Raw genomic sequence first — 15210 nt, forward strand, 5'->3', positions numbered from 1 at the left:
GCAGGTAATGTTGTGGCGGTAATGCAGGGACCAAACAATTGCACGCAGGTTACGCTAAAAATATATATTGCTGCCAGATACAACAATAGTCCTTAATAGGAATTTTGGGTCTCTACAATAGCACGCAATTTAACCAACATGGCTACCGCATTACAGTGAGTGGCAGTACTTACCTGCACGTTTATTGGCTGCGTAAGAGCCAACAAACGTGCAGGGAGGAGACTCGAGCATTGCGCTTGAGCACATGCGGTATTCGGCCGAACACCGCAATGTGCCAAGCATCGCGATGCTCGAGCCGAACTGGTCTTCGGCCGAGCATGCTCGATCAACACTACTCATCACTACTTGCCAGCCTACCATAGGAAGCAGCGGATGTCTCCTCCAGATCTTGGCTGGGCAGTAGCTGCTGACTGTCCTCTAGTAGCTTATCCTCACTGTATAGTGGAGCTGAGCCCACAGCATATAATACTTGTCTGGCTGAGGAAACAGAAAAGGACAGAGGCAGGTTGAGGACAGGTGAGGGCACAGGGCCTGCTCCCAGGCCATGCCAACTAAGGGTTCTGTCTGACGAACCCACCGAATCTTGGCTGGAGGTGTCTGATGTCACTTGGGATGAAGTACATGACCAAGTCAACTATTCAAGCACCGCTGGGTTGCTGGTCAAGAGACGACCTCTAGATGACACCTGGAACTCAGGTCTCTCGCTGCAACCCCTGCTGCCATGCCCCCTTACTCTGCTGTGACCTGTGCCTGCACCTGAAACATTTAGGCCTCTGCCCCTCCCCTATGCAGGGCCTGGCACTTCTCTGTCTGACATACTGTTAGATCAAATAAATAAATATAAAGGAAATAAATACACCCCAAAAAAGGCAGTCATTTTGTCACTTTACCGCTCAACGGCTAATAAGCCATTTTTTTCCCACTAATACTCCACAAAAAAGGCTTTAAAACATATAACTGCAACACTCAATGGCTAGTAAGACTTTTTTTCCCCACTTATACACCACAAGAAAGGTTTTAGAACATATAACTGCACCGCTGAACGGCTAACCAGACCTTTTTTTCCACTAATACCCCCTAAAAAATGCTTTAGAACATATAACTGCACTGCTGAACGGCTAATAAAACTTTTTTTCCCCACTAATACACCCAAAAAAGGCTGTAATTTTGTCACTTCACCGCACAACAGTTATCAAGCCTTTGTTTCACTAATACACCACAGAAAAAGGCTTTAGAACATATAACTGCACCTCTGAATGGCAGCTCTGAATTTTTTTCACTAATACACCCCAAAAAAGTCAGTAATTTTGTCACTTCACCACACAATGGCTAACACTTTTTTTCCCACTAATACATCAGAAAAAAGGCTTTAGAACATATAACTGCACTGCTGGGTGGCTAATACGTTTTTTTTTGCACTAATACACCCCAAAAAAGGCTTTAGAACATATAACGGCACCGGATTGTTCCTATTACCCAGGCTGTACACTCCCCTTTTGAACCCTGTTCTCCTTTTATAGTGTGGAATAATTCCTCCCTATCCTTTCCCTACACTTCTAATGATCTTTCCCTGAACTTCTATTCAGCCCAAAAAAAGTTTTCCAGTTTTTTTCAGGCACTTTCCATAGCGCCTGCTAACGTCTCTCCCTGCACTAACTATACTGGAAAATGGCAGAATCCAAGATGGCTGAGGCTATTTATAGGGCTGTGACATCACAGGGCTGGCTGGCTGCTGATTGGCTGCATGCATGGCATTATGGGTGATCCCTCGTTCCCAGAGTTCTTTGCTCCATGTCCTAACATGTGCAGCAGCCATTTTAGGAAAAAAATGCGAATCGTTACCACAAAATGCGTATCAAATCATCAACTTCGATTCGCTCATCTCTTGAATGCCTCTGATTTCTTACAAACTTTTTTTTTCTGTCATATTCAATATGAATGATAAAATCATGCTAGGCAACAATGTCATATGAAAGACGAAATGGCCATTCCTGGTACAGAGCCGCAGGTTTTCCATGTGCTGCCGTACAGTGGCTTGCACATGGCTGTGCTATGCAATGAGAGATAGCGCTTTGAATCTTAGGAGATTGTTGGTTGAGCTGCAGCTTTTGCTGTAATTGTGTCTACCATTGCTGGAGCTGGGGGCAGGGTCGTAATTGTAATGCGGCCTTTCATCTGCATATACATATTCTGTGCTATGCATCACGCTTCCATCCCAAGCCCCTATTTGATTCCCGACCTCCGCACAGCATGATGTGGGTTACTGTAATGACACAGTTTAACCAATTCTCTTTTGAAGTCATCCGTAATTTACACTCAAAGCGGCGAGATTTTACAACTTAATGGGATTGGGTTTAGATTTTTTTTTTCTACCAAGGCCCTGATAAATCCTTAATATGAGAAATCCAATAATTATTTTAATTGCTTCTGAAATTACTGCAAGGCCGCCACCGATTTCTTTTATACTTTCAGCTGCACTAATTGGTTTTAAAGGATAATTGTGGCACGATAACCCTTTTACAGCCAAAGGGAAATCTCAGGCCTTTGCAAAAAGGGTATTTTATTGTAGCTTCCCGGGTTCTGTGTCAGTGGTTCTCAGCCGTAGTTTATCCACCAGCCTCAACTGAATGATGCTTTGGGGGTCATTTATCAAACTGGTGTAAAGTAGAACTGGCTTAGTTGTCCACAGCAACCAATCAGATTTCACCTTTCATTTTGGACAGCTCCTTTGGAAAATGAAAGGTGAAATCTGATTGGTTGCTATGGGTAACTAGGCCAATTCTACTTTACACCAGTTTGATAAATGCCCCCCTTGGTTTGAGCTCCCAGCCAGCCATGATCACTAGACCACAGGAAGGAGCTTCTGGTGTGTCACATAAGGCCAAATGGAAATTTTTAATGACATATTTTAGCAATTTTTAGCAAAAATTATCAATTTAGATTTCCTGGTGAAAGTCACAGCTATAGGCTGAGATAATAATAATTTCCTTCTCTTCCCATAGAACACTGACACAAAAAAGGTCCTGGATTAGAAAAAGGGGGCCTGTTTTTCCTCCCAAAACAGCGCCACTCCTGCCCATCGGCTGGTTGTGGTATTGCAGCTCACACTCAATAACTCAAAAGATAAAAATGATGGGAAGCAGCCTTCTCCCACATGTATGTTGCTTTACTAGTTGTGTTAAGTGCTCCCCTATTCATGACAGGTTGTTAACCACCTCAGCTCCCCTAGCTTAAACCCCCTTAATGACCAGACCACTTTTTACAATTCTGCACTACACTACTTTCACCGTTTATTGCTCGGTCATACAGCTTACCACCCAAATGAATTTTACCTCCTTTTCTTCTCACTAACAGAGCTTTCATTTGGTGGTATTTCATTGCTGCTGCCATTTTTACTTTTTTTTTTATATTAATTGAAATTGACCGAAATTTTTGCAACAAAATGACATTTTTAACTTTCTGTTGTAAAATTTTTCAAATAAAACTACATTTCTATATACATTTTTCTCTAAATTTATTGTTCTACATGTCTTTGTTAAAAAAAATGCAATAAGTGTATATTTATTGGTTTGGGTAAAAGTTATAGCGTTTACAAACTGTGGTACAAAAATGTGGATTTCCGCATTTTGAAGCAGCTCTGACTTTCTGAGCACCTTCATGTTTCCTGAGGTTCTACAATGCCCAGACAGTAGAAACACCCCACAGATGACCCCATTTAGGAAAGTAGACACCCTAAGGTATTCACTGATGGGCATAGTGAGTTCATGGAATTTTTTATTTTTTTGTCACAAGTTAGCGGAAAATTATTATTTTTTTCATTTTTTTTTCTTACAAAGTCTCATATTCCACTAACTTGTGACAAAAAATAAAATTTTACATGAACTCGCCATGCCCCTCACGGAATACCTTGGGGTGTCTTCTTTCCAAAATGGGGTCACGTGGGGTATTTATACTGCCCGGGCATTTTAGGGGCCCTAAAGCGTGAGACGTAGTTTGGAATCCAAATGCGTAAAAATGCCCTGTCAAATCCTGAAAGTACTCATTGGAATTTGGGCCCCTTTGCGCATCTTGGCTGCAAAAAAGTGTCACACATGAGGTATTGCCATACTCAGGAGAAGTAGGGCAATGTGTTTTGGGGTGTCTTTTTACATATACCCATGCTGGGTGAGAGAAATATCTCTCTAAAAGACAACTTTTCCCATTTTTTTATACAAAGTTGTCATTTGACAGAGACATTTCTCTCACCCAGCATGGGTATATGTAAAAATACACCCCAAAACACATTGCCCTACTTCTCCTGAGTACGGCAATACCACATGTGTGACACTTTTTTGCAGCCTAGGTGCGCAAAGGGGCCCAAATTCCAATGAGTACCTTTTAGGAGGGCATTTTTAGGCATTTGGATTCCAGACTTCTCACGCTTTCCGAAATGGGGTCACATGTGGGTTATTTATACTGCCCTGGCATTTTAGGGGCCCTAAAGCGTGAGAAGAAGTCTGGAATATAAATGTCTAAAAAAATTTACGCATTTGGATTCCGTGAGGGGTATGGTGAGTTCATGTGAAATTTTATTTTTTGTCACAAGTTAGTGGAATATGAGACTTTGTGAGAAAATAAATAAATATCAATTTCCGCTAACTTGTGCCAAAAAAAAAATCTCTGTGGATCCGCAAAACACATACGGATGTCTGAATGGAGCCTTACAGGGGGTGATAAATGACAGGGGGGTGATCAGGGAGTCTATATGGGGTGATCACCCCCCTGTCATTGATCACTCTCCTGTAAGGCTCCATTCAGATGTCCGTATGTGTTTTGCGTATCCGCAAAACACATACGGACGTCTGAATGGAGCCTTACAGGGGGGTGATCAATGACGGGGGTGATCAGGGAGTCTATGTTGGGTGATCAGGGGTTAATAAGGGGTTAATAAGTGACAGGGGGGGGTGTAGTGTAGTGGTGTTTGGTGCTACTTACAGAGCTGCCTGTGTCCTCTGGTGGTCGATCCAAGTAAAAGGGACCACCAGAGGACCAGGTAGCAGGTATATTAGACGCTGTTATCAAAACAGCATCTAATATACCATTTTGGGGTTCACTTCTGTATTCGGCGCAGGCGCAGTGAGTAAATGATGCGCTCCTGGTGCCGGATTCCTCACTGCGCCTGTGCCGACTACATCACAGTGAGGAAGCCGGCATCAGGAGAGCGGCCTTCACTCACTGCACCTGTGCTGTGCTGAAGACAGAAGTGAACGGCGCAGGCGCAGGATTTCATCAACGATGCGGTGGACCGTGGCATCAATCAAGAGGAGCCTCTAGGTGCTGATTTTACGCCCATATAGCACCTAGAGGCTCATTAGCATATTATAAAAGTGCTTATTTTACCAAAACGGCTGCAGGGACAAATGTTAGAAGCATACTGTTATGTAATGCTGACATTAGCGCATCGCTATATCAGTCAGATATATAACAGTATTTCTGGTGGTAGAAGCCCTTTAAATCTTCTGCCATGTTACTATAATCATTAGGTAGTGATATATCTGATGCCAGGGGCATAGCTATAGGGGTCTGAGTGGTAGCAATTGCTTTCAGGCCCCATAGCTAGGGGGATGTATCGCTGTCCTCAGGACGGCGATGGAGTTAGATACTGCAGCTGGCTATGCTCAAAGCCCTGCCCATTTCCATTAAGACCTGTCAGGAAAAAAAGTGTAGAATCTCTAGTTGCACCAAAATTGCACCTATTTGCTCTACTTTTTAGACAGATTTTAGGCACATTAGTAAATCTGGGCCATAGTTTGCACAACAAACATATCTGTTCCAATCATCTCCAGGAGGTTAAATGCACCACACACGGTATCTTCCTGTGGAAGGGACAGGAGAGCCAGGCTTACATGGCAGGACAGTCCTATACAGATCAGCCAAAATACCTCAAGGATGGGGCACATGTGGACAGTGTTTTTTTATTGAGAAAATTGATCATTTTATCTCCATTATGGAGGACTGGACTTAGTACAATTATTTAGTATTGGCAGGATTTTGTTTTGGGTGTGATCTCTTACCTGTACAGGGCAGCAGTGGCACGTTTCAGTACTTTGGGTCTCTGCGGCTTGGGCTCCCCAGCCATGTTGATATCTGTTGAGAGAAAGAATGACTGAAATTGAACTTCTGTAGTTTTCCACCAACAGAGCACAAGTGGATCCTCCATTGGATCTGGGTTCTGACCCAGATAGGCTCCACTGGCTACATAGTGAACCATGCCATTTAAAGCAGTTGGGGACAATTCTTATTGAGTTGATAGACAAGTGACCTAGTAGAAGTTATCAACGATAGGACCAGTGTGCACAGTGGATATATACAGTAAATGTTATAACAAGATGGTGTAGCCTCCGAAAAATCTTCTCTGTTGGGCTCAAGTTACTCCAGTTGCATCCTGCACCAGTTGGTGTCCACGAAACTAAGCACAAGTTGTTGGCCGCTCATGGTTCTTTTTAACTCGTTCTTATGCCTTGAGAGGACCTGTCACCTCTCCTGACATGTATAGTGGAGCAACTACTTGCATTCACCATGTAACAGCAATTCTGGAGCAACTATTCTTATAACTCTATGATGTGCTATTCCTTTATTATTCCTTCTAGAAGTTCTGAATGAATTACTAGCAGGTGTTACCAGTTGAGGGTGTGTCCCTGCACAGTCTGACACTATCCAATCAGTGCTGCCAGTGTCAGACTGTGCAGGGACACCCCCCCAGCTGGTAACACCCATATGGATCTTCATTGCAAACTACTAGCAATTCATTCATAACCTCGAGCTGAAATAATAACGGAATGGCACATCATACAGTGATAAGAATAGATGCCCTAGATTTGTTATTGCATGTGGAATGTAGGTAGTTATGGTTGAGGTAAAAGAATCCAGGAAAGCATGGTGGTTTCAGCAAAGTGTAGTTTGCTGAGGCACTTTTATTTAAAGTATTTTGTGTGCCTAGATTGTTATGGAATGGCATGTAGGTGTTGGTAGTGGGATGTGCCACCCCCCCCCCCCCCATTCCACTCCAGTACGAAACTTACCCCTAGCCTGAGGCAAACCCAGGTGTAACTGCTGGCCTCGTTACAGGGCTGAAATGTTCTGTCAGTATCAGAAGTCTGAAGGCCATGACCTTTTGGCTGGAAGGGCCCTGGGATAGTACCCTGCGCACGCTGCAATTGGCATCATGAACAAATATAGACTATTGTCAACTCGTACCTGCCCACTGCATAAGTGGCGTCAGCGTTACCCAAATCCTGCTCTATTGCATATGTGGCAAAAGTATGTCCTGTCCTTCTTCTTTGTGTCTTTAGGTTAGGGCTACACGGTGACAAAATGTGTTGCACAACAAAAAGGGTACAACTACATTACATGTGTCGTGTGACATTTATTGTAATGATAGTCTAAGGTGTCGCACTACGCCATGCTGCCACTGCAACGCGACAGTCGAACAAAAATCCAGCTAGGATGGATTCTTTGTGACTGTCGCGTCGCAGTGCGATGCCATAGACTATCTTTGCAATAAATGTTGTGTGATATTGGTGCAACACATGCCGTGTAGCCCTAGCCTTACTAAGCTGCTACACATTTGACGATGATTACACTGCTAGTGTTCTGTACATGCTGGTGCACATTGTAGCAGAACGCATGCACAGGATTTCATTCAGTGCATTCTGGAGGTGAGGCTATCAATTAAGTGCAGAGAGGTAACGTTGCTGGCCAAGTTCATGAATACGACTCTTACTGTGGATTCCTAACTGGTCATTTACACGTAGCACGGTAAAGTTTGTGGTTATAGAAGAAATGGGGCTTACTAGAATACTTCTCATGTGGAAAAATAATCTTTCCTTCACCGTACAGACTGTATCACATTCTGCGTGTTGAAACAGATGTGACAGGTTCCCATCAACAAGTTTGGTTATTCCATTTCATATCAGCTAATGATCATCTGGTGGAGACTTTATACTGAACCTCAGACGTTACAAAGTGAAAGAATCTATATAATCTAGAACAGGGATCAGCAACCTCCGGCACTCTAGCTGCTGTGAAACTACAACTTCCAGCATGCACACTTACTCAGCTATTCTTGTAACTCCCCTAGAAGTGAAAGGAGGATTCTGGGAGTTGTAGTTTCAGGACAGCTGGAGTGCCGGAGGTTGCTGATCCCTGATCTAGAAGCTACAATCCAGGATGAAGTTATACAAACCTGCAATAAGGAAGAAGATGGATACACCTGGCCCAGAACACCGTATAACAAAGTCTTAATGCTGAAAGGTAATTTTAAGAATGACTGAGCAAGAGGAAAGTCTGGGAATTGAAACTAAGAACTTTCCACCCATTGACACAATGACTTCATCTAGCACCTCAAGCACATGACTGTACAGCAATGCTCAGAGGCTGCATGGCTTCTTATTAAAGGGGTTGGCCCCTTTCTGATTACTGTTGTTTGTGCGATGATTATATGGCACTTATTAATACAGTCTTTGTTGAAGTTCTGCACCATTTTCTACATTTCATAAGGCATGTCCCCTTGTTTACAAAGCCTTCTCTGCTGTCCACACAGAGATCCTATCCATAAGATGGCTTCTGGTGGAGGGTTATGTGACCTCCATGTGATGTGTCCTCCATTCCAATACACTGAACGTTCTATCTGCACTTGAAATGGTGGGAGTTTAGGGCAGGTGCAGTGTGTGTGAATAGAGATAACACCACATGGAGTTGATTTGCCCGGTCACATGACCCTCCATCAGCGGCCATCTTAGGGACTGGACTTCACAGAAGATTTACCTAAAAAGGGGACATGGCTTATGAAACATTGCAAATGGCACAGAATATGAACAAGGGATATAATAGCAATTGCTATATAGTCTGGAACATGCCATCATTTCTTTGCTGTTGGATTTGTAGAGATTCCAACAGAAAAAACTGCCTAAAAAACTTCAAATTCTTTGGAAGCCTTATTATAGCTCTGTACATGTGGCTTTATTGCAGTCACATACATTATTCTAAATGCCTACATTTTTGGCCCACCCCCATGGACAAACTTCACAACTCTGCCCCACAGTAGACTAACTCCAGATCCCAACAAACAGCAATGTAGGCTATCAGGTATTGTAACTTCAATGGTAAAGATACGTCTGCCAATTGTAATGTTTTTGTTAAATAAGGTATAATTCTTACAATAATTTTCTTTTTCTCAGATAATCTCTCAGTTATTAATTCAGATAGGAGCATATATTTCCTCATATGATTGCAAATTGATAGACAGCCATAAATGTCATGAAATGTAAAGGGGTTCACCAGGATTTAACAATTGATGACTAGTCCCCAAGACAGGTCGTCAATATCAAATTGGAGGGGTTCCAACATCCAGCACCCTTGCCATTTATCCGTCTGCGTATTACACAGACGGAGCTACTCCAGAACAGCTGATTGGCTGGTATTAGACATCCTCCTGATATTGATAACTTGTCCCATGCATGAGACATCAATATATAAATCCAGGAAAATCCCTTTAAGCTGGCCGGATAGGAGCCATGTTACATTAAGAGTTTTTTAAGATGGAAACAAAGAAGGAATAAGTCACTTTCAGCAGTATTAAATGGTGTTTTACTTGATTGCCAGTTGCTCTACACATTTTTGACATTCATTGTGTTACGTTATAAATGCTCTGTCTTTTGTTCTCATGATCATGTCTCCAATGCTGACCTTGCCATGGCCCCTCTGATATATGACTTGCTGCTTGCTCCAGCTTCTGTCCTGTAAATCATGGCATGAAGCTGACAACCAGCTCTACAGCAGTAATGTGAGCATGGTTGTGCGTGCCAGGCCCAGAAAAATCTGCCATATATTATACCAGGCACTGCCAGGCCATGGAGGGCAAGCATATCATAGAGTGGAGAATCCTGCATTGGCTTGCAGAGACAGATTTAAAACATTCTAAGGAGTCGTTCTGAAGATTGACTGCTCTGTCCACAATGACCCAGTCACTGTGTCAATGTGGGTTTATAATATTTGCTTAGAAGAAGCTAGAGGAGCTATAATCTGTAGGCCTTCCCTAATAGCGCAGTGAAGAGCGAAATGTGCATCGAAATCCGAGAGTGGTTATAAAGTACATAGCAGATGAAAGGAAAAAAATCTTGAGGGTGTTTTAGCTCCAATTATGTGAGAGACCTAGAAAGCGATGAGCTTTGTTAAATGAATGCAAAGGACTTTTTAACAAAAATGTGTGGGTAGTATTAGCAAGTCTATGCAAATGTTATAGGGACTTCACCAAGACATTAGAAGTTATTTGGCAGGAGCACATTGACCCGAGTTTTATGAAATGAAATGGTGTGAACTTAATAGCGATGCTTATAGTCCTGAAAAGTTAACAAGTCTGCCATTCTACTTTTTTCTCAACAAAGGGTAAATCAGTAGTATTGAAATTTGCTGAGCCTGAGGTCCTAGACAGACAGAGTTATGGAAGTAATTGTCTAACACAGGAGAGCTGTAGAGGTTTTGGCAGGGCACATCAAGATTGGAAGACAGTGATTTGGCCCACACAATAGAGATGATCTGGCAACCATTTGAAGTAATGATTTTTTTTATAGATCTGAATATACAGCATAACAATAAAACCGCCTGCCTAATGTTGTGTAGGTCTCCCTAGTGCCACCAAAACTGCTCTGACCCTTCGAGGCATAAACTCCACAAGAGCTCTGAAATTTCCCTGTGCTATCTCACACCAAGACGTTTTCCTGAGCACAATTAGCTACTATGATGTCTCCTATACACAGCATACAAAGAAGAGATCCTGCTCCAATCTCTCTCTCTCACACACACAATCAGAAGCAGCAGAAGCATGGAGAACATCATGCAATAGTACTGAGAGGTGTAGCTGTGAATCAAGCATTGGGCGAGATAGAAACCTCACTATTAAACCTCACGAGTTAGTAGCAGTGTGTGTATGTCTCTCTGCCTCTCACATTGGATACCTTTCCGGGTACTAGGCTCTGTTGCTCATTAGCTGTTCTGAAGAATGTATTATTCGAACTATACGGCTGTGGTCACGGTATATATTTTTTCTTTTTGCCATGGTTCCACCTCTACCACCTGCATTTTCACACCCAGAGCATGTTCTAAATGTAGACTCTTTTAGCAGTGGAGAGGCATAGCATGGGAGGACGGGTCTGCAGCTGTACATCCCCATGTCTGGTCTTGTATGCATCCCCGCTTATTTGTATCAATTAACCTTGGGAATCCAGGAAGCTTTCACCAGTTGTCCTTCCAGAAACACTGCACACCAAAAACACCCTACTGTTTTGGAGATTTTTTGACCCACTAGTCTAGCCACCACAATATGGCCTTTGTCACAGATCCTTATGCTTGCCCATTTTTATTGCTTTCAACACATCAACTTCAAAAATAGACTGTTCTTTCTGCCTCACATATCCCATCCCTACTCAATGTTTTTTACTGCGCCTCACAGTGGTTTAAGGCTGGGGCTACTCAGAGATCTTGGGTGCAGCAGGGTTGGATCTTTTACGTGGGAGTTTCACTGCTACTGCATTCATTTTTTTGGTATCAATGCTACACTAAGATATTTGGTGGCACCCAAGATTGCAGTATAGCTTTAGCCTTAGGGTGGGTTCACATTAGCGTTATGGATACCTTTTATGTTTTCTGTTATAACATGGTTTGACGGAAGTCAAAACGCAATCCTTTAAGAGGCATTCCGTTTTGATCCTTCATAATACAAGTCCTGGTTTCCATTATGCAGGAATCCAGTCCTGCATAACGGAAACTAGGATGGATCCGTTATGCTGCCCATAGACTTGTATTATGACGGAATGCAAAACGGAAGCCTTTAAAAGGCATTCCGTTTTGCTTTCTGTCATAATAGAAGTCTAGGGGAATCATAAGGGATCCTTCTGGTTCTCGTTATGCAGAATGGACTTGGTTTTCCGTCTTGCATAACGGGAACCAGATAGATCCGTTATGATTCCCATAGACTTCTATTATGACGGATCAAAACGGAATGCCTCTTAGGCTACCTTCACATTAGCGCTTTTCTTTTCCGGCATAGAGTTCCATCACAGGGGCTCTATACCGGAAAATAACTGATCAGGCATATCCCCATGCATTCTGAATGGAGAGTAATCAGTTCAGGATGCATCAGGATGTATCAGGATGTCTTCAGTTTAGTCATTTTGACTGATCAGGCAAAAGAGAAAACCGTAGCATGCTACAGTTTTATCTCCGGCAAAAAAACGGAAGACTTGCCTGAATGCCGGATCCGGCATTTTTACCCATAGGAATGTATTAGTGCCGGATCCAGCATTCAAAATACCGGAATGCCGAATCCATCCGTCCGGTCTGCGCATGCACAGACCTTTAAAAATGAGAAAAAAATACTGGATCCGTTTTGCCTGATGACACTGGAAAAACGGATCCGGTATTGCAATGCATTTTTCAGACTGATCAGGCATTTTTCAGACTGATCAGGATTCGTATCAGTCTGAAAAATGCCTGATCAGTCAGAAAAAATGACATGCGTTTGCATACAGTTTGCATGATCAGGCAGTCAGTTCAGGCAACGGAACTGCCTGATGGAATCAAACAACTCAAGTGTGAAAGTACCCTTAAAGGCTTCCGTTTTGACTTCTCTCTTATGGATTCCGTTATTTTCCGTTATGACCATGTTATAACAGAAAACAAAAACAGAATCCATAACGCTGATGTGAACCCACCCTTAATGTTATGGCTGGTCGGTGTAAAGCCCATGACTTCAGAGGTCTAATGACCAAAGTGGATATATAATATGTTCCATACAATGTTCAAATTTATGATATTTTGCAATTGTGGCAAAAGTTGGACACTGTTATTGAACTCATTCCACTTTTATCATGGCTATAATCATGCACAGTGATGCTCATTAAAAGTAAAGGAGTACCCTTGAAGACGAAGCTGTGTAGGCCACTTATACACGTTAAACTGCTTGCCATATTTATTACACTATTGCAACACAGCCATTCTTCTCTGCTGCTAGATGTTTCTGTCTACTACATTTTGGGGCAGATTTACTATTAAGAATACTCCAGTTTTTTGGTGCATTTTGCATATAAACTGGCACGCATGCTTTGCATTACATTTACCAACTGTTTTACACACTTGGCGGCATGGCTTCACAGGGAAGGGACGTGGCCTAAATGAGCCGCTGAATGCCCAAAAATGCTCCAAAATTTGGGCACATTTTGGGAGTGCAACTACGCCAACTTATAGGTGGTGTAAACTGAGATTAGACTTGTGTTTGCACACTGACCCTTTTTTAGAGCATAGGCATATCTTTGCTGCAAAGACAGAACTTTTAGGAGCACAGACAGTTTTTTTTGGTGCATGGACAGAATTCTAGTGAAAATCTAACACAGAATTTATGACACTCCGAATTTACAAAGGTCCATGCACCATAATAGTAAATGTGTCTAAATGGGATTGGTATAGCAATGCACCCTGTGAGCCATCATATTAATATACTGCCACTTGCGTATTGTACACAGTTTGCTACTTCCATACTACAGTATTTCGTGGTCCCCACTATCCTTATACCAACAGGAAAGGATGGTTCTATAGGCTTGTTCACCACACCTAGACCCTGACACCTGCAGGAAGTAACAGATGAGATAATACTTTAGATAACCTCCATACACTGCCACGCAGTCACTGAACGATGCCCAGATATGTAGTGCACACATTGCCTACAGTAGTGTGGTTTTCAACCAGGGTTCCCAAGAATCTTGGGTCTCCGTGTGCCCTGATTAGGAGTTCTTTAGAAACGGCAACAACAAAAAGTCTTCCTTTTACAATAGGTAAGACAATCTGAGTCCAACTGTTCAAAGATGGTTTTCAAACCAATAAACTTATCTCTGCCAAATTATAGCACTGGGCAAGAATTATAATATGTTTTACCCACCTCTATACAAAGCTTCTTTGAGGCAGGAATGGCATTTGGGTAATAAGAATGGAAATCACTGACACTACCCCCCCTTCCCCATGTCCTGTATTACAGGGCACCCACCAGGTATCTGCTTCCACTTCATGTGCTACCTCTGACGAACAATCCCATAAAAAATTTTTATCACACATTAACAGCAAATATGTGAATATTTCACTTTTTATTTTTTATGAAGAACAGGTGGATGATTTGCTGGTTATAATTTTTGAAACCACTCCATGTACTGGAGTATCTACTTTCTGTCCTGGCTCGTTAGCTTCTTTCTTTGTTTGGACTCTTAGGCAGGTGTAATTACATCTCAGCCATGCGATTCACTTCTATGGGACGGCTCCTTACTGTTCAAATAAATAGAAAGGAGCCATCCCATTGAAGTAAATGGAACGTCTGAGATGTAATTACACCTGCTCACTGCTCCAGTTGTGAAGGTGAGCAGGTTCACAATGAAGAGAACACAGGGGCTCCCCAAAAAACAGCAACAAAAAATATCTTCCTTTTACAATAGGTAAGACAAACTGAGTCCAGATACAGAATGAAAAGAAGGCAGCGCTCTTTTAACAGCGGATCAGCAGGGTGCCGGGTTGGCCTTTCACTGATCTAATATTGATGATCTATTGATGAACAATAGGTCATAAATATAAATAAAGCGGACAACCTATTTAATCTGCAAGCGAATGTCTTATTGACAGCTGATTGACCATCTATTGACTGAGTTCTCTTGGATCAAATAAATTTTAGGAGCAATGCAATTCATACATATTGGATACTAGGGAGTATAAAGTGTAGTAAACAGAGCTGGTGTCAAAAGTCTGACAAATATCTAATATAGTTAAGATGGCTTTATCATGGGTAAACCCTTTGATACACTACATAATGATTCTGATGAGAGTAATCTACCATTAAGTGACTCATTTACAATGTAAAATGCAATCTTTCGCTAAATTTGTCCAAAAAGAAGATAAAAAGAAAATTTACAACACTGCTTTATGACATCTTATTGGAAATGAACACATGACTCAAGACAAAAGCATTACATGCAAACATTATCTCACCACCACAGATTATCTTGACAGGCTAGACAATAAAGTACCAGTGTTCATGCAACTCCATACTTGTCCTGAAAAACCCATCATTTATTGAGAAATATGTTTTTAGGAATGCTAACCTCAAGCTGTCCTACCTTGAAAAGGTTCTACACATTT

General features: G+C 42.1%; 1 protein-coding gene across 1 annotated transcript in view; it reads right to left on the reverse strand.

The window, feature by feature from the left end:
• RALY (RALY heterogeneous nuclear ribonucleoprotein) overlaps positions 1-15210 on the reverse strand; it is a 204216-nt gene that overhangs the window by 22363 nt on the left and 166643 nt on the right. The window contains 1 exon segment of the mRNA XM_044298986.1: positions 6054-6126. Coding sequence (XP_044154921.1) covers positions 6054-6126 — 73 coding nt within the window.

Source organism: Bufo gargarizans, chromosome 6, assembly GCF_014858855.1.
Source record: "Bufo gargarizans isolate SCDJY-AF-19 chromosome 6, ASM1485885v1, whole genome shotgun sequence".
Taxonomy (NCBI): Eukaryota; Metazoa; Chordata; class Amphibia; order Anura; family Bufonidae; genus Bufo; species Bufo gargarizans.